Raw genomic sequence first — 27899 nt, 5'->3', positions numbered from 1 at the left:
GTGTTTTAAACAGAAACAGATCCGGACGTCCCTAAGGTGTTTATCACTTCATAAATCCATCTCATTTCCATAGTTACACGTTTTTTTGCAGCTCTCTTCATCTGAAACCTGCCTGTTCTCCCACAGACAGTAAACGGCGGCTGTGAAGTCAGTTTCTCTCTCGGGGACGGTGAAGTGGGGAGGAAAGTGATGATCTGAGTATCAGTTATCACGCTACTTCACAGAGACGTTGACTAAAGCGACAATCGACTGAAAACTTCCTCCTTTATCTTCCGCGGCTCGTCCTGCTGATTCAGCTCTGAGCGCCGCTGTCGCCGGAGGCGGAGACGACTGACTGCAGATGAGACGTGTGAGCGGTGAAAACACCTGAGGGACGAGCGAGTTACCTGCAGCTCGTTCTGCAGCCGCGTCACCGTGTGTGCGTGTTGGCTGCTCCACGCCTCCTCCCTCCTCCTCACGCTGTCCTCCAGACGAGACAGCACGCACTCCTGGCTGCGCTGCAGCTCGCGCACGCACACACTCTTCTTCTCACACACACTCTGCAGGTGGGCGATCTACAACAAGGGAGGGAGGAGAGGTGGGTACAGAGCAGCAGGGACAGGTGAGCGCGACGGCTCGCCGCATCAGCGCCGCCACCTGAGAGCTAACCTGCAGGACGAAACCGGCTCAGCAACTGCTCACCTTGTCGTTGGCCTTCTGGAGGTCAGAGGTCAGCTGGTCGACCTGTTCGTTGATGACATCACACAGCTCCTTCCAGGTGAAATTACCCAGGATGCTGTGGGGCTGACTGAGGAGGACACAGCCGGCCAGAAGGCGCTGGTACAGACGATAGAGGAAGGACAGACGGGTCTAACACACACACACACACACACACACACACACACAGTGTAATTAAATGACTCCTGCTTAACGACCTTCTGCTGCTCTGTAGTCGAACAAACCAGAGACTGCCTGAGATTTATCATTTATCATTTATCATTTATCATGGTCGCAGGTACTGGGCCTGACTGTGCACTGAGGGAGGGAGAAATGAGGGGAAACACAGGAGGACAGACCGAAGAGAGGGATCGAACCTTTGACTCGTTCTGGTAGAGCTCAGTTATCTTCTGGACTTTTGCCGTCCTCTCCTCCCTCTCTTCCTCCTTCTCTCTCTTCCTCTCCTCCCTCTCTTTCTGCAGCTCATCCTGTAGAGTGCGGCTCTGCGTCGACCAATCAGAGCTCTCCTGCCGAAGGCGAGTCACCTCCGCCTCCAGTTCAACCAACACCTGCTGAGACTCCTGAAGCAAAAAGAGAGGCTGAGCATTGATCCTAAAACCTGTAACTCTCCAGTTAAATCTGGTCTGGGATCAGAGGCGTACCTCGATCTGTCTGCTCTGATCTGAGGTCAGCTGTCTGAGAGTCTGGTTCTCCTCCTGTAGCCTTTCTGATGCAAAAAGCAGATCCTGGATCTGTCAGGAAGAGAGTCAGCAGAGTTACAATCAGACTGACTGACAGTGAAACGCGTCCTGAGCAGAGAGTGACCTCACCTGCGTCCCAGTGTCTTCCAGTCTGTGCTGGTAGCTGCCGAGTGTCGTCGTCAGCAGCTGCAGGACTTCAGCCGATGGACTCTGTTTCCCATCATGCACCGCAGGAGGACTACAGCCTGCAGACACACACACACACACACACACACAGTGAGAAAAGACCTGCGGATGTGGTTGTTTACAGCAGGTGTGTGTTGAGTTTGTACCTGTGTTGTGTTGTTGGAGTGTTTCTCTGATCTTTTTCACACAGTTCACATGAGCCTCTTCAGTATCAGACTGCCTCTGAGCTGCCTAAACACACACACACACACACACACACACACACACACGCACACACACAGGAAAACTTAAAGGGTCAGTTCACTGAAAATCAAATTAAAACAGTGGGGGGTGTGAAGATCTTACACAAGAGTCAAAATGTTCTGCACATGGAAGATAACACAATAAACAAAGGTGAGTGTGTGTGTGTGTGTGTGTGTGTGTGTGTGTGTGTGTGTGTGTGTGTCTGTGTGTGTTACCTGCTCCAGCAGTGACTGTGTGTTGGCGTGTCGTTTCTTTTCTCCCTCCAGCTGCTCTGAGAGGTCAGAGGTCGTCTTCCTCTCAGTTTCTAAAGCAGCGCTCAGGTCAGACTTACACTGTTCGTGCTCTTTCTGCAACCTACGCACAAATTCACCAGAGAACAACAAGAATGAAACTAACACACAGATATAAAATACATATGAAAATGTAACATGAGCTGAACTGAATGAACTAACAGCAAATATAAACAAAGGACTTTAATCTTTAATTTAAATTAGAAACACAAATAATCTACAGGTTGTTGTTGTGTTGTTTATGTTGTTTATGTTGTGATCTCACCGCTCCAGAGCGCGCTCAGTGCTGCCACTCCTCTCTCTCTCCAGGCTGTAAGCTCTCTCGACCTCTCTGAACTGAGCTCTCAGCAGCTCCAGGCTGGACTGCGCCTCCTGCTGGCCGGACCGCTCCACGGCCACCGCCGCCTCCAGGTCCCGCACCCGCAGCTACCAGGTCACATGGTCACAGAGACGCACGCTCTTACAGAGGTTAACTGACTCGTCTTATATCGTGACACATATCGGTTTCTAAATAATCCCACAGGATGTTTCCTGGGACTAATTAAATTAAATGTATGTGTCTATGAAAGAAGACACGTCTCATTTCCTGCATGTCTTTAGCAGTGAAGCAGTTTTAAACATTACAGGTGTTGGGCTGCACTGTAAAGTGGCAGCAGCTGCCCTGTCTGGAACATGCTTGTTTTACCTGGATGATCTCGGAGTTGAACTTGGACTCCAGGTGAGCTGCTCGCTCTGCCTCCATGCTCGACTCCAGAGACTTCACCCTCTGATCTGACACCTGGGGAGAAGGAAAACCATCATTTCTTTCCTCAGTCCTTACTTCCTTCACTACCTTCTGCGCCATCTCCTCTTTCCCCCCGTTGAAGTTCCCTTCCCTCCCTCCCTCTCCTCACCTCCTTCTCCCTCCTGCTCCTCTCCTCTCTCTCCATCAGGTATTTCAGTTCCTCTGCTTGTCGTCTGTTCAGATCAGCCTCCTTCTCTCTGTCCTTCATCACCTCTGCCATCCTCCTCTTCGACTCCTCCAGAGCCTCCTCCTGATCCTGGACGAGCAGACACACAGAGTGGTTTGGTTTCAGCTTTGTCATAAGTTTTTTGTTTTTTTGGTACAGCTAACTGTGTGTGTGTGTGTGTGTGTGTGTGTGTTCAGTTAACCTGCAGTAGTCGATGCAGTCGTTGGTTTTCGGAGCTGAACCTCTGAATAAGTTTGTCGCGCTCCTCAACCTCCTGCTGCAAGGCATGCTGGTCCTCCTCCCTGGCCTGTCGGGTGATGTCCAGAGCTCTCTGCAGCTGCTGCACTGTCTGCTGGAGCTCTGCTGCTTGCTCTGACACACACACACACACACACACACACACTGTGAGTGTTTTATCCTTTATATTTCCTGCTGGGTGTGTTTGATTCGTGTACCTGTGAGAGTGTGTTTGTCTCTGCTGAGCTGGGCAGCTCGGTCGGCGTCTCTCTGGCTCACGGTCAGCTGATACTGAAGCTCCTCCCTCTGAGCTTCACCTCGCTCCACTGACGACCTCAGCCGGGTCAGCTCCGCCTGCAGCCTGCACAGCTGAACACACACACACACACTTTAAACACACTCATCTACAGTATAACTGGGGTCTGGACCCCACAGAGACCTGATCTCAGCATCGTGGAGTCAGTCTGGAATCACATGAAGAGACGCAGACACTGAGACAGTTCTCCAGGACAGTGGAAGCTGCCTGACAGGTACCTGAAGAACCGTGAGCAGGTGCACTTTAGGCTTTCATGGCCTAAAACCAGTTGAACATTCCACTGAGTCCTCGGTGTCTCACCTCCTGGTTGTGGATGGACGTCAGCTCCAGTTTTTCTTTCTCCAGCTGGTTGACTCTCCACCTCAGCCTCCCTGTCTCCTCGCTCCCATCACCTCCTTCTGATGCCGCTCTCCTCCCTCTCCCATCCCTCTCTCTTTCCCTCCTCCTTCCTCCATCTCCCCGACTTCTGTCCCTCCCTCTTCCTCTCTCTCTCTCCTCTTCTTCCTCATCTGCTTCTCCTTCTTTTACCACTTGTCCTCCTCCTCCTGTCTCCTGCTTCTCTTTCTGTCGCCTGATGGTGACGATTTCCTTCAACCTGTAGAAAAAAGAGAAATCTATGAAGGATTCAGGCCACAGCTACAACAGAACAATTATTTGGAGACAAAAAAATGATTCAAAAAGCAATTGCACTGAGACTATTACTAAAACATATCAGTGTCAGCAGATACCGGATGAAAAATAATAGTATTTTAGAACGTTTGCATCCATAGTACCGACCTTGATCTCTCCTCCTCGGAGCCCCTGACAGAAGAGACCGCAGCTCTCGCCTGGTTCCCCTGCGACTCTGCTAGGCTGTGCCCGCTCTCCCCCCGCCGACTCCGGCCAGCCTGTCTTCTCCGCTCCGCTGGTTCTGTCTGCATCGCTCCGCTGCTGAACCGAGGCTAATAAGAGTGGAAATGTATTTTAAATTATTGTTATTACAGACATATCATTTTCCCCATTAATTAATCAAAGCGGATCACACTTGACTTTCGTAGCTAACTGCATCTAGCATTAAATCATTGATCGTTGAGTGGAAGTTCCATTTGTTTAATTTTTATTAAACATACTTTGGTGGCAAACAGCAGAGAGCCTGGAGGTGGTTGTGGTAGCAGGGGAGGAGGTCTGGTTGCTGGGCTGCTGGTGTTGCCTTGCCAGCAGATGCACTCAACCCCTCGCACGAAGCGAAAGCGATCTCCATTTATAAACCTACCTTGTATATGTTCACTTTAGGATTGTCAGCGTTACGTACGTCCTCCAACAAAACGTAGCACTTCTTACGAATTATTTGTATTATCTTTTCAATTCGGCACGGATCCAACACACCAAGGAACGCTTCTTTCTGCTTATTTTGAACTTTCATCATTCACGATCTTCACTGGCCACAGCGCAGAGCGATGGGGGGCGTTCAACAAGAGCCAACGATTTCCAGCTGAGATTTTACTCACACTTTATGCGCCGAATTAACCAGACAGCCGTAACGGTTCACTGAACGTGGAAAGTATTGTCCTAAAATGTCTAAATTTTTGTCAATGAACCAACAGTGTCACAGTCTTAAGTTTTGTGAATAGAATTATGTTCCCATTGGAAAAGCGACCAGAACAAAGAGCGTTTCACGGTTAATATTCAACATTAACATCTTTGTTTGCTTCAGACCAGCTTCGGTCAGTATGAGACGGTCTAACCTAGCTGCAACATTCATGAGAAAACATGGAAAAAGCTTGTAATAAACTTTAATAAACACTCACCTCGACACTTCAACAGCAGCGGTTTGAATCTGACGCCATCTTTAGCGTCCATACGTCATTTCCACGTGAACACAGGATTGGCTGGAGGACTGGCCAATGGTTGTAAACACGGAAACAAAGTTCTTCATGAGAACATATTCATCATAAACTCGTGTATTTTAATTTATTTACGACTTCCTTTCCGGTCGATCTATTTATTTGTTTATCTACTGAGTGACTTTGTATTATTTCGATAACAGTTTACTGCTTTATTGTGATATTATTATTATTTTTGTGTTTTATATGTTGGTATGTGCATCATCATGTTTTGATTTCATCCATATTCTATGATTTTATTGCTTAACTTCTCAGCTCTTATCTCTGAATTCTTAACTCTGAATGCACTAACACTACACTAGGGGGCAGTAGTAGCTGTTTAGGTGAGGTCCGGTGACGCCTGCCGTAATTCAGCGTAGAAGAAGAAGAGAGAAAGTAACCAACATGGCAGCGTCCACACAGCACGTTGAAACCGCTTCTACAGCCTCAGAAATGAACAAAACAGAAGCTACAGAACCCGCCAGAGACTCTGAAACCTCAGACTCGGAGCCTGCAGGCCAGGACCCAGACCCTGACCCTGATGAGGACGGAGGCGAGCCGCCCGGGCCAAAGATTCGAGACACCCCGGAGAACATCCAGCTGGAGGCGATCGCCAACACGGTGGCACTGCACCCGAGCCGGGACCTCCTGGTGTGCGGGGACGTGGACGGGGACGTGTACGCCTTCTCTTACTCGTGCACTGAGGGGGAAAACCGCGAACTGTGGTCGTCTGGACACCACCTGAAGTCCTGCCGCCAGGTGCGCTTCTCCGCGGACGGGCTTAAGCTCTACAGCGTATCCCGGGACAAGGCCGTCCATCTGCTGGACGTGGAGCGGGGACAGCTGGTCACCAGGATCCGCGGAGCGCACGGGGCTCCCATCAACAGTCTGCTGCTGGTGGACGAAAACATCCTAGCGACCGGAGACGACGGGGGCACCCTGAAGGTCCGGTGTTAATCCGTATTTAAAACCTGTGTCCCAGCTGATGATAACACGCTTTATCTGTTCTCAGACAGAATCAAATGTCCAATCTGGGTTTGACTGTCCAAGACCGTCTCATAATGATTTAGGATTGGTGTCATTTTCTAACAGGGTAACGGTGATGAAATGTCATTATTCAAATATTCAGATTGTAGTGATTTTTGGAAAATATCCATCCTGAAGCTGTAACTTTCTTCTATTGTGTGTGTGTGTGTGTTTCTTTCGGAAGGTTTGGGATATGAGGAAAGGGACAGCGATCATGGATCTGAAACACCATGAGGATTACATCAGTGACATCGCTGTGGACCAGGCCAAGAGGATCCTACTCACTGCCAGGTGATAACAGTGTCCCAGAGATCTTTATGTCCTGAGACTATCAGGTCACTGCTGATGAGACCAGCTACCAGCTCTCAGACTTTGACATAGTGTCCTTCAACACTCAAACGGTCTACTTTAATCCAAGCTCACCTCTGATCTCATGTGATCTGATGTAGTGGTGATGGAACCATGGGCGTCTTCAATATCAAGAGGCGGCGCTTCGAGCTGCTGTCGGAGTACCAGAGCGGCGATCTGACATCAGTGGCGCTGATGAAGCGGGGGAGGAAGGTGGTTTGCGGTTCCAGTGAGGGGACCATCTACATCTTCAACTGGAATGGCTTCGGAGCCACCAGCGACCGCTTCGCAATCAAGGCTGAGTCGGTAGACTGCATCATCCCCGTCACAGACAACATCATGTGCACCGGCTCCATGGACGGGTACATCCGGTGAGTTGGGTTATCACCGGCTGAAAGCCTGTCATCAGTTTAGAACCTTTGTGTTCTAACTTCCAAAGTGAAGTAAAATTTGTTTTTGCATAAACCGACCACTGCATTGGCCTCGTACCTTTTGAGGTACTGCCCTTATTATTCATCAAAGTTGCTACGTGCTGTGATTTTTCACCACATGGCATTTTTGTAACATGTTATGATATATGACATATATGATAAATGTCGTGTCTGTCCTCTATCAGAGCCATCAACCTCCTTCCCAACCGGGTTATCGGCTGCATCGGGCAGCACGTTGGTGAACCCATTGAAGAACTCGCCAAGTCCTGGGACTCCCGCTTCCTGGCCAGCTGTGCCCACGATCAGCTCATCAAGTTCTGGGACATTTCCAGTTTACCCAACACGACTGTCAATGAATACCGCAAGAGGAAGAAGAAAGATGGACGGATGAAGTCTCTCACCAAAAAAGCCCTCGGCGACAACGACTTCTTCTCAGGACTTGTAGAGGAAACAGAGAAGAAGGAGGAAGAAGAAGAAGAAGAGGAGGAAGAGGATGATAGTGATAGCGACAGTGGAAGCGATTAAAAAGCTGCTGCACTTAGGTTCATGTGTCATTAGTGTGTCATTAGTGTGCCTTTGGACAGTTTAGTCCTGAATAAGTGAATGGAAAGGTCGGCTCTCATTCTCATTTTAGAGACTGTATTTGTAAATAGAAATGTGAGATATGTGAGGGATAAACAGTGAATGTCCCAGAAGAGTACACACTCTCTGCTGTTCACTGTTGATGAGCCCATATCATAGGAAATGATCAGACACTAAAATACTGGGAAATAATAAGTATGCAATGTGCTTTCTTGATACAGACTGAATTGTTTTTGTTATACCCAGGAACGAAAACCAGAAGCTGCCATAGATTTTTTTTTATTTACATATTCTGTGATCAGCTCCTGATATAAATCAACATTTGTTGGCTCATTTCAAAAGGTTTTTTTTTGTTTGTTTGGGTTTTTTTTTAGAAAGATTTGCTCAATTCCTAAAATTATTTTAGGAATCATTACAAAAATAAATATATTGCATGGAAATGCCCAGCTCTGGTGGCAGTCAGCCTGTGAGATAGCTACAGTATATTTATATATATTATATATTACGTTTTGGGTGACTGTGTTTCAAAATGAATTTGTATTAAATTTTCTAAACATGTTTAAATTTCCTCAATATTCCTAAAATATGAAAAGGGGAGAAGAATTTAAGTTTAAATAGTACGAGTATTAATTTTGTATTTTGCGTTGCTAATCCAGTCTTGAAATTTTGGATTATTTGCTCACAAAAATAAAGTTTTTTTTTTTTTTTATCTATTTCTAACTGTTCGATTTCGACCATATCCCCCATCTTTCCCGCAAGATGGTAGAGTCAACCCCCCTTCCTCCCGTCTCTGAGTGGTACGGTCCAAACGCGGGAAATCATCGAAGGTCACATGACACGAACAAATCGGCCAACATGGCCACGAGCTGGGGAGTGTAGCCTAGTAACAAGAAGCCTCCTGCTGTAGCGAGGAAACACCAGGCGTTTTTACCGGAAGATAATCGCTCGGTCTTCGGTAAGTTTGCGTGTTTTTCTCATGTTAAACGAAGAACTGACAAAACTAACGTAGTCCTGAGATTTACAGTGTCTCATTACAGCTGACGGACGGCTAGCTGAGTTAGCCTCTGTGCTAGCTTACCTGTATTAGTAAACAGTGAGTGAACATGTTGCTAAAAACGAAACTGCTGACATAATGCGACACTTTTCACTGTAGGTTTAGCTGTGAACGACCTCTTTTCACTTTTAATTTCGATTGTTTAGTTGACGTAAATGTTGTTTGGTCAAATTAGCACGAAAAGCGTCAGTACAGACTGAGAGCTGTTGGATATAAACAGTATCTATCAGCAGTAAAGCTCCGGGGATCGACTGAAGTAAAAGTGCAGCACAGGGTTTCACTTGCTATAACATACATAAATAAATTCTTTAGTCTTTATTTGAACATAATACTTGCTGCTGGATTTTGTGAAAGCATCGTGAAATTGAGTTCAGATTAAAAACAATAAACAATAAAAATGATCTCTAACGCTTCTTTCGGATAACACTGAACCTCCTCTGCAGCCTTTGTTACAGAGCTGTGATGTGATTGGGAAAAGTTTTAGCCTTGTGATGATGTTGTGTCTTATGTTTAAATAAAACACACAGGTTAGAAAGTAATCCACTGTTGACAGGAGCTAAAAGTCTGAATGACTTCTCTGTCTTTTTCAGGCTGTTTCCAGCTGAGTGCCAGAAGCAGGTCGACCTGTACGAGGTTGCTGGTTCGATTCCCTCCGTGTGACTGAGATCTGAAGCAGCAAGATGCCGGGGAAAAGCAGCGACAGCTTCAAACCAGGAGACCTGGTGTTCGCCAAGATGAAGGGCTTCCCTCACTGGCCTGCCAGGGTACACACAACAAATTACAACACACACACAGTAAATGCGACGTACAACAAATCTGATGTGTCAACATCTTATGTATAATAAAGAACTAACAGGGTAGATGTTGGTAAAAGGGGCGTCTCTGCAAACCACGGACGGGCAGTCCATGGCTATAACTTATATCTGGATGTAGTTTTATATTTAATGTAATGCCTCTGTGTTTGTTCAGATCTGTAAGTCGGACAACGGATACAAGAAGCGAGTCCCGGTCTTCTTTTTCGGAACCCATCAGATGTACGTATACGCAGCTGTCAATCAGTGACATCAGTTACATATAGAGAAAAATCAACAGCTTAATGACTGACCCACGATTAATCTCTCCCTCCTCAGAGGTCACCTCCCCCCAGAGAACATCGTCCCTTATGTCGGTAACAAGATGAAGTACGGCAGCGGCGTTCGCATCAAAGGCTTCACTGAGGGCATGTGGGAGATCCAGAACACGCCTGGAGTCGGGAGTAAACTCAAAGTCAGTGTCTCTAACTCTCTGATAACAGTTTAGATATTGATTTATGTCCCTGTCATGGTTGTAAGTTGACATCTGTTCCGTGTGGTAAAGTTTGGGGAAAATGATGAGATTAACCACGAGACAATAGAAACTTGATCAGTGAATGTGTTCAGTAAATGTTTTGGATCTGTTGTGTCCTCAGATTGGAGCAAAGACCAACACACAGACTACATCCACTAAACAGACACCTGCTCCTAAAACAGCAAACGACGAATCTAAAAATGTCTCCACCAAATCAGCTCCCGGTAAAACCGCCCCTGTGAAGCCCGACAGTAAACCCTCTGTTGACAGAGGTAAAACAGAACCTGCTGCTCCAACAAGAGCTTCGCTAAGATCCGCTCCAGAGAAAAGGTCACAGTCCAAACAGGCGTCTGAGAAAGATGTCACAGCTACGGAAACACCGGAGACGACAAGAAGCAGAAGCAGAATTAAAAACACAGCAGCAAGCACGACGACAGGGCCTGAAAAGGAGGTGAGAGTTTCACATGAACCTGGATTCAGTTCAACCTGTAGCTGGATGCAACGGCTTGATCTGTTTTGTTTTTCATGAAGTGCCTGATGATGGACAGATGAGTGGAAGAAACAGACAGAGGGAGAGAAGAGTCTTTGTTTGTTCTGATTCTTGGTTTGTTTGGTTTTCCAGGTTGTTGCTGAACAGCAGAGGAAGAGGACGACAGCTAGTCCTGCTGCGACAGCTCCAGGTAACCTACACACCTGCACCTGCTCACAGACCCCCTCACCTCACTGTGGGTTACGTTTGTGTGAAGTTGTTAAAAATCACAAAATGAAATCTCTCAGTTAGAAAAGTGTTCAGATCCTTCGGCAGCAGTTACAGTTCATCAACCCGTGTCACAACTCGTCTCTTTCCAGCGGACAGAAAGAAGGTGAAGACAGCAGAGACGTCCCAGAACAACAGAGGACAGAAAGACCAGAAGGAAGAAGGGAAGAAGACTTCTGAGAATCAAGGAATCAAGAGGAAGAGAGAAGAGGAGGAGGTGGAAGAAGAGGTACAAAAGAAAACAGAGGAGAAAACAGAAAAGAAGCCATCTGAGAAAGTGGAGGAAAAGAAAGAGAAGAAAACGAAGCAGGATGAAGGTGTGGAAGGAAAGAAAGAGAAGAAATCCACAGAAACTCAAGGTGTGAAGACGAGGAGAGCAGAGAAAGAGGAACAGAAGGAGGAGAGGAAAACAACAAAACAGGATGGGAACGAAGGAAGGAAAGAGGAGAGGACGAGAGAAACGAGGTCAGAGATCAAAGGAACGAAAAGGACGAGAGAAAAGGAGGCACAGCAGAAAATGACGAAGGATGATGGAGGAGGAAAGAAAGAAGAGGGGACCAGACGAGAGGAGAAACAGGATGAAGGTGTGGAGGGGAAGAAAGACGAGATGAAGAAGCCAGAGGAGAGAGAAGGGACGAAGACGAGGAGAGCAGAGAAAGAAGAACAGATGGAGAAGACAAAGGATGGAGAAGAGGAGGGGAAAAAAGAGGAGATGATGACAGAAGAAGAGGAGGAGGAGGAGGAAAAGGAGAAAGAAGGTGGTTCAGATGAGGAGGTAAACAGCTGTTCTTTATTCTCTTCATCGGATTTTGGTTGAAACACATTTCAGTGAAATTAAAGCTCGAACAGGACTGTAATACTCTACAATGCACAGTAAACTAATGAAATATTTCAATGATTTCTTCATGAATTATTAATAAATGATTTTCCTTTGGTGTGCAGCGACAGCAGCGTCTGGCAGCAAAGCGAGAGAGTTTGCTGAGATCTCTGAGAGGCCTGCTGAAGGCCGGGAGAGGAGGGAAGAGGAGGGAGACGCCGAAGAGCGCTGAGTAAGAAAAACACACACATGGACACGTTAAAGGACGCGTGTTACACTAAGTGCTCAATGTTCCTTTTCTGCTCTTACCAGGAAAGCTGGGGACAGAGCAAAGAAGAAGACCGAGACCAAAAAGACAGAGAAGAAGAGTGTGAAAGAATCAACCGTCACAAAGACGATGATCAAGAAATCAGGCGGCAGATCCTCCACCAGCAAGAAGCTCAGCGGAGAGGTGGAGATACAGACGGAGGAGGAAGACAAGAAGATCCGAAAAACAACTGAGGTCACACAGAAGGAAAGTGCAAAGAAAGAAGAAAAGGACGAGATAAAGACGACAGCAGAGAGAAGACAGAGGGCAAAGATGAACGAAAAGGAAGTCAGGCAGAAGAAGGAGGAAAAAACAAAGACAGAGGAAAAGAAAAACGAGGGGGTGAAAGAGAAGAAGGTAGAGGACAAGAAAAATGATGAAGCAAAGCAGCAGAAAGATGAAGAAAAGAAGGACGAGAGAAAAATAATCGGAAAGATTGTGAAAGCAACGGCCGGACAGGGAACGAAGGTTCAGGTGAAGACGATGATGGGAGGAGCCACGGCAGCAGCAGTGGACGAGGAAAAGCAGAAGAAAGAGGAGAAGACAGGCTGCAGAAAGGTAGAAGAGAAGAAGAGCTCAGAGAAAGTGAAGGGGACGGAGAAAGACAAGAAAGGTGAAGATAAAAAGACAGAAAAAAGCACAGAGGTTGGAAGGAAATCTGAGAGAACAAGAGCAGTGACGGAGGACAAGAAAGAGAAGACCATAACTGAGGCAGAGAATAAGAAGGGCGAGGACAAGGAGGACAAACGAAAGACGAGCAGCGACGACGAGACGACGCTGAAGAAGAATGAAGAGCAAAAATCACAGAGGAACTTACAGGAGAAGAAGAACGAAACCGAGGTGGAAAAGATGACAACAAGAGAAGAGAAGAAGAAAGAGGAATCACAGGAGAGGACAGACGACAGAACGGTGGCAGGTCAAACAAAGAAAACCGAAGGGACAAAAACACAGAAGAAGAACGATGGAGCGACAACAGACTCAGCTCAGGAGTCAGAGACTCCACGAGCCGAGTCCAAAACCGAGAACGAAGCAAAACTGGACAAGACGAGCGCAGAAGACGGCGGTAAACCGAAGAGTGATTCGTCAGATGGAGGGAAGGCGGAGCAGGTGCAGCCGGAGGTGAAGCAGCAGCAGAAGAAGAGTCCGACCATGACGCTGACAGACTCGACTCTGCACAGGATCCACGGAGACATCAGGATTTCTCTAAAGACGGACAACCCGGTGAGACACAAGCACACTTACATGTACTGCTTTATTGTTCTGATGGTGTGTGTGTCCTCACTGCAGGACGTCACTCTATTTCTCTGAATGTCTCTGCTCCTTTGCTTCTGTCTCCCAGGACATCGGTAAGTGTCTGACGGCCTTGGATCAGCTCAGTATGGTTTATGTGACGTCTCAACATGTCCAGAGACACAGTGAGCTCGTGTCCACCCTGAGGAAGGTACAGAGACACTGAGAGAACATTACCAGTCAGTAGTGAAGTAAAAAAAAAAAAACGACAGGTAAAACATTTTCCTCAGACCTGTATGAAATACTTTAAGGAGTGTGTGTGTCTGTGTGTGTGTCTGTGTGTGTGTCTGTGCGTGTGTCTGTGCGTGTTAATGTGTAGATGCGGTGCTACAGAGCAAACCAGGCCATCATGGACAAGGCCTCCATGCTGTACAACCGCTTCAAGAACGCCTTCCTGCTGGGGGAGGGGGAGGAGGTGGTGAGCGCCTCCTTCCTGCGCTCGCTGTTGGAGGAGAAGGAGAGGGAGGAGGCTCAGAGGGTGGAGCGCTGCAAGGAGAGGCTGAGGAGGGAGGAGGTGCTGCAGGAGGTGAAGAGACGTATGGGACAGGTGAAGGAGAGGAGGACTGACGGAGGAGGGGAGGAAGAGGAGAGGAGAGAGAGAGGGGGGGCAGGAGGAGAAGATGGAGGAGGAGGTGCAGAAAGAAGATAAATAAGGTAAAGAAGTAAAGAATGTATTCATGATGTGATGAATGTGTGAATGTGTGAATGACAGGTGATGATAAAAAGCTCTCCTCCGCTCTGTGATGATGTTAATCTGCAGGTTGTGTCTTTGTGTGTATTTATTGTGTTTTCCGGTTCCTCCCCTCCCCCGGCTGCAGTGGACTCTTCCTGAAGCGGCCCGGACCGAACCAACTCCCCTCTGAGGGGTGTGGACCTGAAACAGTCCCTCTACACGGACAGTGAGAATGTCCACAACTGTTTACCTCATCACACACGTACCAGAGTATTACCTGTACCTGTGCAGCTGTTGTTATTTATTTTGTGTTGTAAATGAAAAGCTGCTGCTCTGCCTGAGCAGGAGCGAGCAGTGATTGGCTGGATGCTCACACCTGAGCAGGTACACTTAGTTTTAAATGGGTTACATCCTGACTCTGACAGTGAGGCATATTTATCTCTCTCCTCCACTAACACACGGTTTTTATTATTTGTTATGATTTTATTTTTGCAGCTCACCTTCATCCTCAGTCACATGAGCATTACCTTCAGCAGCTGGAACTCTAACCTGGTTCTGCTGACGTTAACCATCTCAGCCCTGTTAAACACCGTCCACATAACCTTAATCTACCTCTGCTGAGGACGACTGAGGCGAGGTTACGCTGTCCTCGTCATGGAAACACAGAGGCGCGTTCACCCTGTGTCCCGGAGGTGACGGGTCTCATGGGAAATGTTTTTTTTTTTTTATCATGTCAGCTTGATGTGTAAACGACACTCACAGCAGAAACAGCACAGTCGGAGCTGCTCACTGTTTTTACTGGATTCTGTTTTATTGACCCTGAGATGTTTAGTTTTTTTAGATGTCTGTTACTGACTCTGATAGAAATGTGTACGTTTTACTGACAGAAACGTTAAAAACAGCTGTTGTACGAACCTGACATGGTGTGTGGCGTCCTTTCACTCAGCGTCCACTTTGATCAGTTGTGATTATTCTTTGTAAACTTGCAGCTTTTCAGTCTAAAGCTACGTTGTCTTAAAATTACAGCTTTATTTGAAATTTGTTTTATTTTTTTCTTGTGAGATTGCAGCGGTCAGTTCTGTGTTTAGATCTCAGTGAACTCAGAATTCATTCTCAGATGTTCTTCAGGTGACCACATGTCCACGTCCAGCTGTGTGTCCCCTCACACAGGAGCCAACAGGTCTCTGAAACCTTGAACCCTTCATGGAGCAGGATTCCTGGCTGTGCTGGGCCGGTTTCTCCTGGATGCTCCTGATCCTTTCTTCTTTCTCTGTTTTCTTTAAATATTATAACTCGATTGTTGAAACTGTGATGTTTTATATTTCTAAGCTTTCATTAAACAGTGCTTACATAAGGGAGCAGATGTGACTGGTGAGCGCTGAGGGAAGCTGCTGTGTGTGGGCAGTGTGAACAGATCCAGTCCCTGCCTCCCTCTCCGGAGGTCGGGGGCGGAGAAACGGAAACACGGGAGGTGTGTTTTCTCTCGGTGTGTGTGAAACGTAGACCGTTTTTTTTCCTCCTCACGGAAGAAAGCGAGCTGAGGATCGGTGAGCAGGAACCTCCGAGACCGACTGAGGCACAAGGACGAACCGGGCTCACGGAGGAACGCGAGTAAATAAAAACAGAGACGTCACGGAAATAAACAAACATTCAGCAGCTGGAAAACAAGACGAGGAAATAACATCTGCAGCGGGACGGACGCCGTGTGTGTGTGTGTGTCTCTGTGTGTGTGACAGAAATGGGAGTGTGGTTCTCCTGATAGAAACAGAACAGCAGTGGAACCCGACCTGCGGACCTGAGGGAGGACAGGCACAGGGCACAGACATGGCCCACGTAAGCAACGGAGCGAGCGCCGAGGAGGAGGTGGGAGTCACACCGACACGCAGGTCTCAGAGCGGGGCACACCTCTGCTCGCTGCCCGGTCTCTGTGCTGCTTTCCTCGGTTCCTGTGTGTTCAGGCTGCTCCGTGATTGTTCCCACAGCCCCGCACAGTACGCTGTGTCTGAGCCGGGCAGTGGAGGTGTTTCCACAGTGTGATCAGCTCCACTCAGTCCCTGTGCAGTGCTGTGTGTGTGTGTGTGTGTGTGTGTGTGTGTGTGTGTGTTCCTGCTGTGACCTGTTGTACTGACTGACCTGCAGTGTGTCAGTAACACTGAGTGGTATCACGAGGTTTTCCCATAAACCTCCTGCTGTCCTCTGTATGTCCGTCTGTCTGTGTGTGCTGTGTCTGTGGTTTTCAGGTTTATGTAAAGGACAGATCTGATTTCAGCCTCAGGCCGGCCGCTGCGTCACAAACAGGAAGCTGGGTGAGAGCATGCAGGCTGCTTTCTGAGGCTCGGACCTAATTTTAGGTTCATTCGGAGCCAAAACAACTGAACGATCACACGAGTCAAATCGAAATCAAGGAGCTCAGAACGTCCAGAACCACAGGACAGAAACCCTGCATGGCCTCTGGCCGGTGTGGTTATTTTTAACCTCTGTGTTTCTGGTAAAGCCTGATGTTCCACCCTGTTCACACTGGGAGTGCCCCAGTACAGCTGCTGTCTGGCAGAGCTCAGGCCTCCCTACCAGGTGTATCAGGAGGTTCAGAGGCCTGTTCCTGGGACTCTGAAGGGACCTGTAGGGGTTCCAGGTGTTTCAGTTGCACCTGTGGAAATTCCTCCCGGTTTTCACAGGTGTTGCACCTCATCACCTCTGAGGAGGTTCCCTCCTCAGCGGCGTGGTTCTGGGTGTATTTTTCCGTGCAGACCTTCCAGACTAACCGTGGCGTTCCGTTCAGCGGCTCCCTGTTCTCCCGCCCTCTGCCTGAGGTTGTTGGGGGGATTTTCTGCGTCATATCTCACCAGTTCGTCTCCTCATCCGAGCTCACAGACTGTCCTCTGTCCAGCCGTCTTCAGTCCAACTCATCACATTACAGAGGAATTCAGCTGACTTCGGTTGAGCTGTGAGGAATGTGGAACGAGCTGCGTTCATGAAAAACCTCGACACAATGGAAGTTATCGTCCAAGCTCACTGCTCAGCAACGCAACAGTAAATAACACAAACACACACAGAGACATGTCTCGTCCATTGTGGAGACAGACAGAAACACAGTGTAACATGAGAAGTCTCAGTGTAACTTGTGGAGGTTTAACTGGACAATGCTGCTTTCTTTTCACCCATAAGCAGCTGAGTGTAGCTACATCTTACCTCCACCTCTGAGCTCCTCAGGTGCTGAATGTAACTGTTGTGTCGCTGGTCCAGTTAGAAAAATGTGATTATTAAGAAAACACAAGGCGACCACTGTTTTCCTCTCCTGAGCCAGAGTCCCGTCACTTTCTGTTTCCTCTGCAGGGTCAAAGGTCAACGCTACACCACAGAATCTTATATATTCGACTGTATTGTGGAGGATTTGAGGAGGATTTGAGGTCAGAGGTCGGTCAGGCGGGCTGGAGGAGGTTCCCAGTATCCCTGAGAGCAGCGGGCTGTTCATGTGTTGAAGTGTGTGTTTGGTAATGAGACACAGTGTGTAGGTTCTGACTAATTGATTAGGAAGCTGCTGGTGTGTAACATCAGACACTGGTGTAGCTGTTTCTTTTTCCACGTCTCCTGTTTTCGTCCTGCTGTCTCCTGAAACTGTCTCTACACAGCTGCTGGGTTTGTCCTGTTTGTTCATGCTGTGACTTTCTCGTGGGAAAGTCGAGGTTAGAAGCTGCTCAGGAAGAATTTTACTCAGAAAATTACAATTTCTGAAGTAGAATTCTGTCAGGATCAGATTTACAGACATGAGAAACGTATAAAAGTGGGCGTTGGCAGTGATTTGAGGCCGTTTCTTTAAGTTAAAGTGTCAAGAACATCTTGCATTGCAAAATCACTGCTGATAAAAAAAGAAAGTAAAGGAATAGAGAAGTAGAAGAAGAAAGAAGACTTTCTGAGTTTTGTTTTGAGTTTGGTTCAGTCTCAGACAGAAATGCACAGTTCTGGTTGTGTGTGTCAGGATTGGGACGGTGGGTCGGACAAAACAAGACGTTTGAAGCTGCTGCCTGTGAGTCGTCCTCGGCCCGGGCAGCAGAGCCTCTCCTGTCATGTCGATGTGGCGGCCGGGCTGGTTGAGCTGCGTTCAGCCACGCTAACACACACGCAGCAGGATGCTGTGCAGTTTGTGTTTGAATCACTGTGAATTCTGCAAACGCACACAAACAGCGACAGTGTGAGGGAACGTCAGAGAGAGCATCTGTTTGAATGGGAGGGAGAGAGAGCGAGTGATAGGAGTGTGAGCAGCGAGCGTCTGTTTGGATTCACACGTTTATTTTCTCATCTTCCATCCTTCCTTCCCTCCACCCACGTCCCTCTTGGTTCTTATCTTTAAATGGAGATTTTTCAGCTCGAATGAGCAGTAAAGCAGGATTCGCTTGCTTTAATCGTCCTTCCTGTCCAAAGCGGCCATCGAAGGGTCCTCTGATACAGTACGATCCATAGGAGCAACTCCTGAATTAGTGCAGCAGAGATTTGATTCAGTTCACAGAAAGATGGTTACAACAAAATGTAACTGGCTGGTAATAAGCTGTTCATTGTGACCTGTGGGGTTGTTTGTTGGGACAGTGGGACAGGGGGACAGGGGGACAGTGGGACAGTGGGAGGACAGTGTCACAGCTGAACTTTACACATTTCAGAAATAAAGAATCACCTTCCAAACATATTTTTGGTGTTTTTCCTGTAAGCAGGTCGTTCATACTGCAGTGTGTCCATCTGGGTCACAGTGCTGAAGTGTGTTAGTCTGTGTGTGTGTGCGACCACAGTGGGTCGATGGCTGCAGCCTGCAGGCGCACAGTTTCTCTGAGTGTGTGACTGCAGCTGGATCCTGTTATGTAAGGAGCCACTGGGCTGCTATTATTAGCCTGCTACTGAGGCTCCAGAGAGTGTGTGTCTGTCTGTGTGTGTTTCTGTGTGTGTGTGTGTGTGTGAGTGTGTGTGTGTGTGTGTGTGTGTGTGTGTTTCTGTGTGTGTGTGTGTGTGTGAGTGTGTGTGTGTGTGTGTGTGTGTGTGTGTGTGTGTGTGTGTGTGTGTTTCTGTGTGTGTGTGTGCGTGTGTGTATTTAAACTTCTTATCAGGTGAAGCTGAAACTCCTTGAACAAACAGTGTGAACTCGTGCAGCACTGATGCCTTTGTGATCGTCATATATAAAGTGATAAATAAACCTGACTCGGCCAATCAGCTGCCTGCACAGCTGAGGGTCATGCTCTCTGAAGTCGCACTTCCTCTCACGGCCACTGGGCGGTGTCCTCTACATTTCTCTACAGTTCAGATTCACTCGTTTTCTCCTCCTCCCTCACTCAGTCTGTCCAGTGATGCTGTAAAGATCTTTGGGACACTTAGAACCCACAGAACCCATAGAACCCATAGAACCCATAGAACCCAGTCCATGAGCCATCAGACTTCAGCCTCAGCTGTTTGGTGCCTGTCTAACAGCTGAAAATGTTGTTGATCCTTTGGAGGATGAATCTAACCACACTGTGTTTCTGTGTTTCCAGGACTGCTTTGAAGATGCCTACGACCGGATACCTGCGTGAGTACACACACACACACACACACACACAGTGACTGTCATACAAATAGAAATGAGTGAGTGAGTGTGTGATGATGATGCACACCATTTCCTGTCAGCCTCCTGTCTCTTTGCCTCTGTGTGTGTGTCTGTATGTGTGTGTGTGCGTGTGCTACACATGATTTCCTGTCAGCCTCCTGACTCTTTGCCTGTGTGTGTGTGTGTGTGTGTGTGTGTGTGTGTGTGTGTGTGTGTGTGTGTGTGTGTGTGTGTGTGTGTGTGTGTGTGCGTGTGTGTGTGTGCAGGGCGTGTCAGATGGACCTGCAGACCGCCATCCAGGAGACTCAGTGTGCTCTCAATCTGGTCCTGAACAACAAGTTCTCTGAAGCGCTGGACCTCCTCAAACCATGGTAACCATGGCAACACTGCTGCGACTGCTACTGCCAGTATTAGCAGGGGTACTGGAACTGGTACTACCACTGGCAGGGCAGCTGGTTACCACTGTTACTGTTAGTTTACTGTTAGTCCTCTGGATCCTACTGCTACACCAGTTACCACGGGTTGGTTATCATACACACTGCCATACACTGTGTGTGTGTGTGTGTGTGTGTGTTCGTGCAGGTGGAGGGACAGTATGTACCATGCGTTGGGTTACAGCAGCATCCTGGTGATGCAGGCGGCCATGACGTTCGAACACAGAGACATCCAGACTGCCCTGGCAACCATCAAGGAGGCGTTACACACCTGTCAGAGGTGAGACAGAGCTGCGGTGCCGGCCCAGAGTCAGCGACACCTCGTTCACTGAGGTTCAGCACGTACTCGCCTTTTATATGTCACCAAACTAACTGCCAGCCGTACATACGAAAACATACGAGATTTATTTAACACATGACAACAGGAAGTCAGTGTGTGTCAAAGTGTCTTTTCAAATTCAAAGCCTTCAAACTGTTTCTGCAGGTTCAGGAAGAAGAACTCGATGGTCGGGTCTCTGTCCAGTCTGATCAGCAAACAGTCCAACCTGCAGGAAGGTACACAAACACGCCCCATCCCCCACCGCTTGATTGGCAGCTGACGTCTGCAGGAAGTACATCAAAGAAAACACAAAATAAAGTTACAGGCAACAGGAAGTCACTGTGATGTATCTGTGTGTTTGCAGAGGAGATGCACGCAGAGATCTGCTACGCTGAGTGTCTGCTGCAGAAAGCCACGCTCACGTTTGTACAGGTCAGAACTTACCTGTCAGTCCACCTGTTCGTCTGCGTGTCTCATCCCTCTGTCTAAAGTTCACGTGCAGACCTCTGAGAAATGAAGGGGAAAACTTAGCAGCATTAACTTTATTTTTCATTTAGCTTCAGACTGAAGATGCTGTGGAAAAGCTTCTTTAATAAAATGTAATGATTCCTCTTTGTCTCTTTCCAGGATGAGAACATGATCAGTTTCATCAAAGGAGGCATCAAGATTCGAACAAGCTACCAAATATACAAGTGAGTGACTGATTGAAACAGTCTGGAGCTGCAGCTGCTTTAAAACACTGACGGGAAATAATCTGCGCTGACGTCAGTTCAAACGCAGATTATTTTACTTCACTGAATCTATGTTCTAATCACAGACTCGTGTATGTTTCCTGTCGTCCGACAGGGACTGTCAGAATGTGCTGAATGTCACTCAGGACCTGGCCGGCCAGTCTGATTCGTTCAGACAGTTTGAGGGCGGAGTCAAGCTGGGCATAGGGTCCTTCAACCTGGTGGGTTTTAAAGAGGCTGCACCTACACCTGAAAGTGGGATGGTTTCATGGTTCATTATAATGTGACAGTATTCTCCACCTCTGTCTCTCCAGATGTTGTCCCTCCTCCCTCAGAGGATCTTGAGGCTGCTGGAGTTCATTGGATTCTCAGGAAACAGGGTTAGTTTGTTTTCTGTACTCTGTTACTGCAGCGGTTTCACAGTAAAAGCCTTCCAGCTGAGGCCCCTGAACCAAAGGAAAGCTTTTACTTTGAAACTCCTGAAGGAAGCGTTCACATTTTTCCTGTTTCCTTGCAGGACTTTGGTTTGTCTCAGCTGAGGGAGGGAGCCTCCAGTCACAGCCTGCGCTCCATCCTCTGCGCTCTGACTTTGCTCTTTTACCACACATATGTTTCACTGATCCTCGGTAGGAAAACACACACGTTCTCACCCTGTTTCCACACGTATGTTATGTTTAAGCTGCACCGGAGAAGTCTGGCTCCTGTTGTTCCTGTAAAAGCACAGACTCAGGTGTAGCAGGGGTCAAGGCTTCTGTGTAATGGTGCTGACGTTGTGTTTGATAAGGTACTGGGGAGGGGAACCTGGTGGAGGCTGAAGCTCTGCTGGAGCCGTACCAACACAAGTACCCCAAAGTAAGACGACCACATACACAACTACACAACTAGTGTTGAATTAAATCTGATGTGCTGGACGGAAAAAGAAAATAATCGTAATAACCAACAACTTCCTTCTGTGCGTTTGTTATGTTGTTCAGGGCTCGATCATTCTCTTCTACTCCGCTCGCATCGCCACGCTGCGAGGAAACTTCGAGAAGGTCGGGAATGCATTCATACATTTGGCTTTCTATACCTGTGGGGACCCTGAGCCTTAACCTGAACCTAAACCATGAGTTTGCTCATTTTCCAAAAATCCAACTTTACGAAATGTCCTCACTGTTTCAGGCCCGGGCCAGATACGAGGAGTGTATCAGCAGCCAGCAGGAGTGGAAGCAGATCCACCACCTGTGTTACTGGGAGCTGATGTGGACACACTCCTACCAGCAGGAGTGGCAGCAGGCGTACCGCTACGCCGACCTGCTGTGCAAGGAGAGCCGCTGGTCCAAGGTAAGCATGCACACATATACAGGACAGTATAAGAAGGTCGTCAGTATCTGAAAACAGAGAAAATGATTCACTATTCCGGTAAAATCACAGAGACAGCCGGGATCCACCTGTGGACGGAAATAAAATAATCTATAAATCAAAGTTCTGTGTATTTACCCTCTGCAGGCGATCTATGTGTACCAGAAGGCAGCCATCCTCAGTATGATGTCAGAGGAGGAAGTGAAGAAGACGGGGGAGGACATCGTTGAGCTCTTTAGGTCAGACTGTCTCCACATTTCACATAAACACATTAAACTTCCTTTGAAATGTTCAGTATTCTCAGTGGTTAAAGAGTCTCTGAGAAAGAAACCATTCTGGACTGTAACCAGGGAAACGTAGGATTATACAGAGACATGCACGGGAGTAATAACAGTCACAGCTGTAATTTAACACCTGTGTATAAGATGACAGTGTGTTTGGTAGTGATGAAGCTACAGAGACGTGTGTGTTTGTGTGTGCAGGCAGGTGGAGGGGCTGAAACAGCGCCTGGCGGGGAAGTCGATCCCCACAGAGAAATTTGCAGTGAGGAAGTCCCGACGCTACAAAGCTGCTCACCCCGTCCCGCTGGTCGTCCCTGCACTGGTATACACACACAGATATCTGCCATACGCACATCTGTGTTTCAGCTCAGCATCGGCTCTGACCCACAGGTTCATATACGCTGAAAGTAAACATGTTTTCTCTCTGCAGGAGATGATGTATGTGTGGAACGGTTTCACCATCGTCGGGAAGAGAGCCGACTGCACCGAGGCCCTGCTGGTCACCATCGAGGCGGCTGAGGAGCAGCTACGCAGCGACCCCGGTGAGTTCACAATAACACGGCTCCTGAAAAGCTCACCAACCAGCGTTCACATTGTTCCGTGCTGTTGTTTTCACACCTGTGAATGTTGCTTCAGCGACCTGTGTTTCCGACTCTCTCTCTCATTCAGACCCTTCAGAGTTTCACCCAGATGACAGCTGTCTGGTCCAGATGTTGAAGGGACTCTGTCTGAAACACCTGGGCAGGTTGCTGCAGGCTGAGCTCTGCTTCACGCAGGTCTTGTCCAGGTAACACACACACACACAGACACACACACACACACAGGCATGTACACAAACAGGTTCAGGTACTTAGTGTATCTGTTTATCTTCTGAAGGTGTGAGAGAGGTCAGATAAATCCTCCTGTGTGTGATCTTGTCGTGTGCTTTCAGTGAGAGTCGGATCAGATATGATCACTACCTGATTCCCTTCACTCTCTATGAGCTGGGTCTGCTGTATAAACAACAGGGCGACTTCACCAAGGCCACAACATACATTGAAAATGCCAAGTAAGTATAAATTTATCTAGTATATCTTTTTCATACGTCTCTTTATAGACGTTATATACCTCTCTGTACTTTCATATATCTTTATATACCTTTATGCTTGATACCTCTTTGTGCTGTATCTTCTTAAAGATGTTGATTTATGGTATTTAACATATTTATGCGATGAAATACCAAAGAAATACCAAAGGTGCTTCACAAACAGAGCTAATCTGTAAGGAATGACACTTATGTTAGGAATGACAAAAAAAAAAGTGTGAGTGCTACAGGTGAGTAACTACCTAAACAAAGCTACCTGTGATATCTGAGCAAAAGAAGTGTAGTAATAACAAAATTCCTTTTTATTTATTGAAGATTCTGAGTGATTTCTTGTGTTCATCATCAGGACGAACTACAAAGACTACTCCATGGAGTCCAGACTACACTTCAGGATCCACGCGGCTCTCAACAGCCTGAAAGGATCACCTGCTGGCACCCCATAATACTCCCAACCACTCAAACAGCAGCTGGAACCAGCAGCGTATGAAACCTGACTCCAGATATTTCCCTCTCAGTTCAGCTGGAGTGAATGAATCTGTGGTCTCCTCCTCTTGATGAAGTGCAGGTGTGTCAGGGTTTGGAGATCACATGTCCACATGGACCAGTTTTTTCTTCTTTGTTAGCAACTTTCTATTATTTTATCTTATTCTGTCCTTATTTATTTTTCATTAGCCTTGAAAGATGAGATTATTTAAGCTTGTACCTCTTCTCAAACCGGCTCGGGCTTCCCATTCGCATCTGCCAGAGGTTTTAGTGGTGGGTGCACAGCCATGGTTCATGACTCTGACATCTGTGACTGAGAAACAAACCATGGCCTTAAGCTAAAGTTACAGCTCATCTGAAAACCTTCGCTCACAGTAACTATGTTTGTTTCTCAGATGGAATCATCAGTGCTGATGAAGCACAGCAGGGAGAGGTGTGTGTGTCAGAACACACAGTATTTATGCTTTATACTGTCTTTACTTTGCCTTTTTGATTTAATAATAATGCATCATGTCACATGTGCACAGAGAACACACGTGTCGGTGCACACGCAAACACAGCCTTCTCACCAACCGTGGCTTAGACAAGCACACGCACACACAGCTACAGTACACACACAGCATAACACACTCATTCCAAGCTTGTACATACAGGGCAACATGCACACAGGAAACACACACACACACAAATGTAAACGCACAAATTCAGCAGCAATATAACAGAACTTGTGCTGTTACGGAGTCAGTTAACGTGTCAGTCATTCTGTCCGTCAGTGTGTGTCCGTGTTATATACAAATACATAAAAGACTGAAGGCTTTAGATTCATCTCAGCGGCCGTCGTCCTGTTCAGAGCTGTTAACGTTATCACTGTATGAATTTGGCTGGAAACAGAAAAGCCAAAGAAGAAGGCTCTTTTCTTCCTCTGTTATATTTAGTGGTATTTTATTACATACACTGAATTATGGAGATCAACACACATGAAAAGCTGTTTTAGAATCTATTTATATACTGATAAATCAAAGAAGCACAATCTATGATATTCAATCTGCCCATCAATGTTAAAGATGTAAATGTTATATTAACAGAGATTTATTGAAAAGGTACAGTGGTTTTATATGAGGTGGGTTTGGGGCGTGGACAGATGGACAGGTTCATCTCAGAGCTGGAAACCTGACCCTCAGAAAACTGTTTAACATCATATTAACTCAGCGTGTAACTGAAAAGCAGTGATTTGAAAAACAGCAGCAGCTTCTTTGCTTCCTGTTTAAACATCGAGCTGAAGGATGCACTTTTTTCTTTGCTTGGATTCGGCTCCAGTAAACATGGAGCAGCAGTAACTATCAGCCTTCTCCTTATAATGAATGTATCAACCTAAAGACCAAATGACATGTGTGTCTTGCTGTGTTATTGTCGTGTGTATTTCGTGCCTATGAGTGTTTGGTATTTTCTCTTTATGTCTCCGTGTGACCTGAAACTTTACGTCTGAACAAATTAAGTCACCACAGTCCTGTATGTAAGAGATGTTTGATCAGCTCACGCTAGGAAACTGCCAGCAGAGGTTTTAGCTAATGTTGCTAAATAAAGGTTCAGGAAAAACAAACGTAGACTCAGAGAAGATTAAAGCAGCAGTTGTTGAAATGATAGTTTGATCAGTTCGTTTTCAAACAGACACCAAATCCTCCGTTTGTCTCCATGTGCAGTAAAATATTGATTGAACAGAGTGTTTGCTATTTTAGCAAACACCTCTAGCTAATGACACGGTGTTCTCATGTTTCCCGTCACGACTAATCATAACATAGCATGTGAGTGTTTTAGTATTCGGTCATAGCACAGGCACCAGAGCCAGGTGTGTGTTTTTGGTGTGGTATTTTAATATTTCACAGGTCAGCTGATCAACATCAGTCACCAAAATCTTGGCGTCATCCTTTAAAGTTGCCGCCTTTTACCATCCAACCCTCTTTTCGTAGGAAGCTCACGTGTTTCATTTGTCAGTGCCTCTGTGTCTGTGTTTAAACTGTATTTCTAAATAGGATTTTCTATAGGATCTGCTTTGCATGTTATTCTTAAATATGCTTAATCTCTTTTTTCTAATATGAGACATTACTGTATGTTATGTGCTTTACGGCAGGAAGAAATATGTCCCAATATTACAGGCTTTATGGTGAGGGATGATGATCCACATGGTGCAATAAACCTGAAACAGAATATTTGTTCATTTTGAGTGAGATAGTGTTTTGTCTTTTACTGCCTGGTTCTGTGTCAGTGAGTCTCACAGCCTTTATTTATTCTTTCTTCAGTCTTCTGCAAAGCTGATCTGTGCTGCGCCGTCTTGTCTTTCATTTACTTAAATGTGTATATTTTTTAAGTACTAATCCGGGTTTTGCAGTCGAAGTCATCATTCCAGGTTCTGTAATATTAGCAGTGTATATAATCTGTACAGTCGTAACAGGAAGTGAGCCCCAGTCAGAAGTGAATCTGCCGGCTAAGTCTCTGAACACAGTACAACAGCCTCACAGGTTTCAGCCATCACATGTTGGTGGACAGAAATGTTTGTGTGTGTTATGTATGAGTAATGTGTATTATAACTGCAATACATGATAAAGTGTATTGTCCTAAATTACTATGTGTGCATTTCAAAAGCCATAACAGTTTTGCTCGTTGCCTTTACACAGTCGAGGACACAGATTCGTCCTTTTCTTCCTTCTTCCCACAGATTATGACTCTGACTCATCAGCTGATCAGGAATCTGTACCAAAGTCTGAGTCCTGTTGGTTAAAAGTGTGAATAAATGTGATTCAATTTCCTCTTATGTTTCCAAAGCAAACTAACCCAGCCAAAAATAATAATTTAGCTGGATTCAAGCACATTTGGGTCCAAACGGGTCTGAAGCCTGTATCGTGTTTGGTTAATCGTGGTCTTCAGTAAGTTTGGTTTTGATTTTCTAACATTATGACTGAATGTGATCCTGGATCTGTCAGCATGAAGTGAAAACACAGAACCAAATAAATTCATCTGAGCTGAAAGACCAGTTCATTAACGTGTTTCTGGCTCTTTTCATTCTGCTTTGGAAAATGAAACTTTATTCAAATGTTCTGTACCTACGTTGTTGTTCAGATCTTTGGGAACAGTTCGACCTGTGTTTGATCAGCAGCAGATCAGTGAGTCATTTTGAAGTTTACATCAGTAAAGAACAGTGATTTTGAAACTTTCCTTGAAAACAGTGTTGAACATTAACTAGAACATTTTGGTATTTGTGAGACGATTTCACGTTACTGGAATCTGCTGATTGTTTCTCTGTAGTTTTGCATGTTTCACAACAAATTGTAAATTCTTCACCTAACTGTGGGACATTTCTCGAACATCGTGTATTTATGTTTGTTTGTTTTGTTTTTTGACCTGGCAGATGGTTTCACATACTACAATATCCAAAACATGTTTCCATAGTTCTTGTATTCATGCAGCATTGAACCAGAATCTGAGAGTGAACTGATGTTTGCAGCCTGAGCCCAGAGCGTCCAGCACACACAAGGAAACCCACACAGGCACAGGGAGAACATGCACACACCTCACA

The 27899-nt window shown here is 46.5% G+C and overlaps 4 protein-coding genes and 1 long non-coding RNA gene across 6 annotated transcripts in view; 3 read left to right on the top strand and 2 right to left on the bottom strand.

Moving 5' to 3' along the window:
* The window catches only part of LOC121177316 (coiled-coil domain-containing protein 171-like), an 8263-nt gene extending 4251 nt beyond the window's left edge, over window positions 1–4012 (bottom strand). The window contains exons 1-13 of the mRNA XM_041031596.1: window positions 3920–4012; window positions 3522–3672; window positions 3269–3438; window positions 3010–3156; window positions 2802–2894; window positions 2382–2542; window positions 2042–2180; window positions 1730–1814; window positions 1527–1642; window positions 1359–1448; window positions 1074–1277; window positions 682–849; window positions 387–554 (exon numbers count right to left, since the gene is read on the bottom strand). Of these exons, the coding sequence (XP_040887530.1) occupies window positions 387–554; window positions 682–849; window positions 1074–1277; window positions 1359–1448; window positions 1527–1642; window positions 1730–1814; window positions 2042–2180; window positions 2382–2542; window positions 2802–2894; window positions 3010–3120 (1335 nt within the window). The 5' untranslated portion in view covers window positions 3121–3156; window positions 3269–3438; window positions 3522–3672; window positions 3920–4012. The remainder of the gene's footprint in view (window positions 1–386; window positions 555–681; window positions 850–1073; window positions 1278–1358; window positions 1449–1526; window positions 1643–1729; window positions 1815–2041; window positions 2181–2381; window positions 2543–2801; window positions 2895–3009; window positions 3157–3268; window positions 3439–3521; window positions 3673–3919) is intronic.
* A 120-nt stretch (window positions 4013–4132) lies between these two features.
* Window positions 4133–5455, bottom strand: LOC121177421. The gene is made up of 3 exons (XR_005893247.1): window positions 5407–5455; window positions 4397–4560; window positions 4133–4214 (listed from the first exon to the last, which is right to left on the bottom strand). It is a non-coding gene; the product is annotated as an uncharacterized LOC121177421 (long non-coding RNA).
* A 388-nt stretch (window positions 5456–5843) lies between these two features.
* Window positions 5844–8541, top strand: wdr55 (WD repeat domain 55). The gene is made up of 4 exons (XM_041031685.1): window positions 5844–6426; window positions 6692–6798; window positions 6957–7226; window positions 7472–8541. Exons 1-4 carry the CDS (start codon window positions 5887–5889, stop codon window positions 7809–7811), a joined length of 1257 nt encoding a protein of 418 aa, XP_040887619.1. The 5' UTR covers window positions 5844–5886; the 3' UTR covers window positions 7812–8541.
* Window positions 8542–8711: 170 nt separating this feature from the next.
* LOC121177443 (PC4 and SFRS1-interacting protein-like) lies at window positions 8712–14377 on the top strand. The gene is made up of 13 exons (XM_041031775.1): window positions 8712–8823; window positions 9513–9686; window positions 9892–9956; window positions 10053–10188; window positions 10370–10699; window positions 10871–10928; window positions 11098–11654; window positions 11733–11780; window positions 11948–12054; window positions 12135–13350; window positions 13469–13570; window positions 13739–14073; window positions 14238–14377. The coding sequence occupies exons 2-12, from the start codon at window positions 9603–9605 to the stop codon at window positions 14066–14068; spliced, it is 3033 nt and encodes a 1010-aa protein (XP_040887709.1). The 5' UTR covers window positions 8712–8823; window positions 9513–9602; the 3' UTR covers window positions 14069–14073; window positions 14238–14377.
* A 1246-nt stretch (window positions 14378–15623) lies between these two features.
* LOC121177349 (tetratricopeptide repeat protein 39B) lies at window positions 15624–27361 on the top strand. 2 transcript variants are annotated; one of them, XM_041031650.1, is made up of 19 exons: window positions 15624–15925; window positions 19603–19637; window positions 19922–20026; window positions 20238–20369; window positions 20574–20644; window positions 20773–20840; window positions 21036–21100; window positions 21255–21360; window positions 21454–21519; window positions 21657–21765; window positions 21924–21991; window positions 22114–22173; window positions 22301–22462; window positions 22628–22719; window positions 22963–23083; window positions 23192–23303; window positions 23431–23548; window positions 23693–23809; window positions 24192–27361. In XM_041031650.1, exons 1-19 carry the CDS (start codon window positions 15917–15919, stop codon window positions 24286–24288), a joined length of 1713 nt encoding a protein of 570 aa, XP_040887584.1. In that variant the 5' UTR covers window positions 15624–15916; the 3' UTR covers window positions 24289–27361. The 2 variants fall into 2 exon arrangements, with proteins under 2 accessions (XP_040887584.1, XP_040887583.1); XM_041031649.1 differs by having other exon boundaries at window positions 15624–15955.
* Window positions 27362–27899: the final 538 nt, after the last annotated feature.

This window comes from Toxotes jaculatrix, chromosome 23, assembly GCF_017976425.1.
Source record: "Toxotes jaculatrix isolate fToxJac2 chromosome 23, fToxJac2.pri, whole genome shotgun sequence".
NCBI lineage: Eukaryota > Metazoa > Chordata > Actinopteri > Toxotidae > Toxotes > Toxotes jaculatrix.
This window is presented reverse-complemented; position numbering and strand designations above follow the sequence as displayed.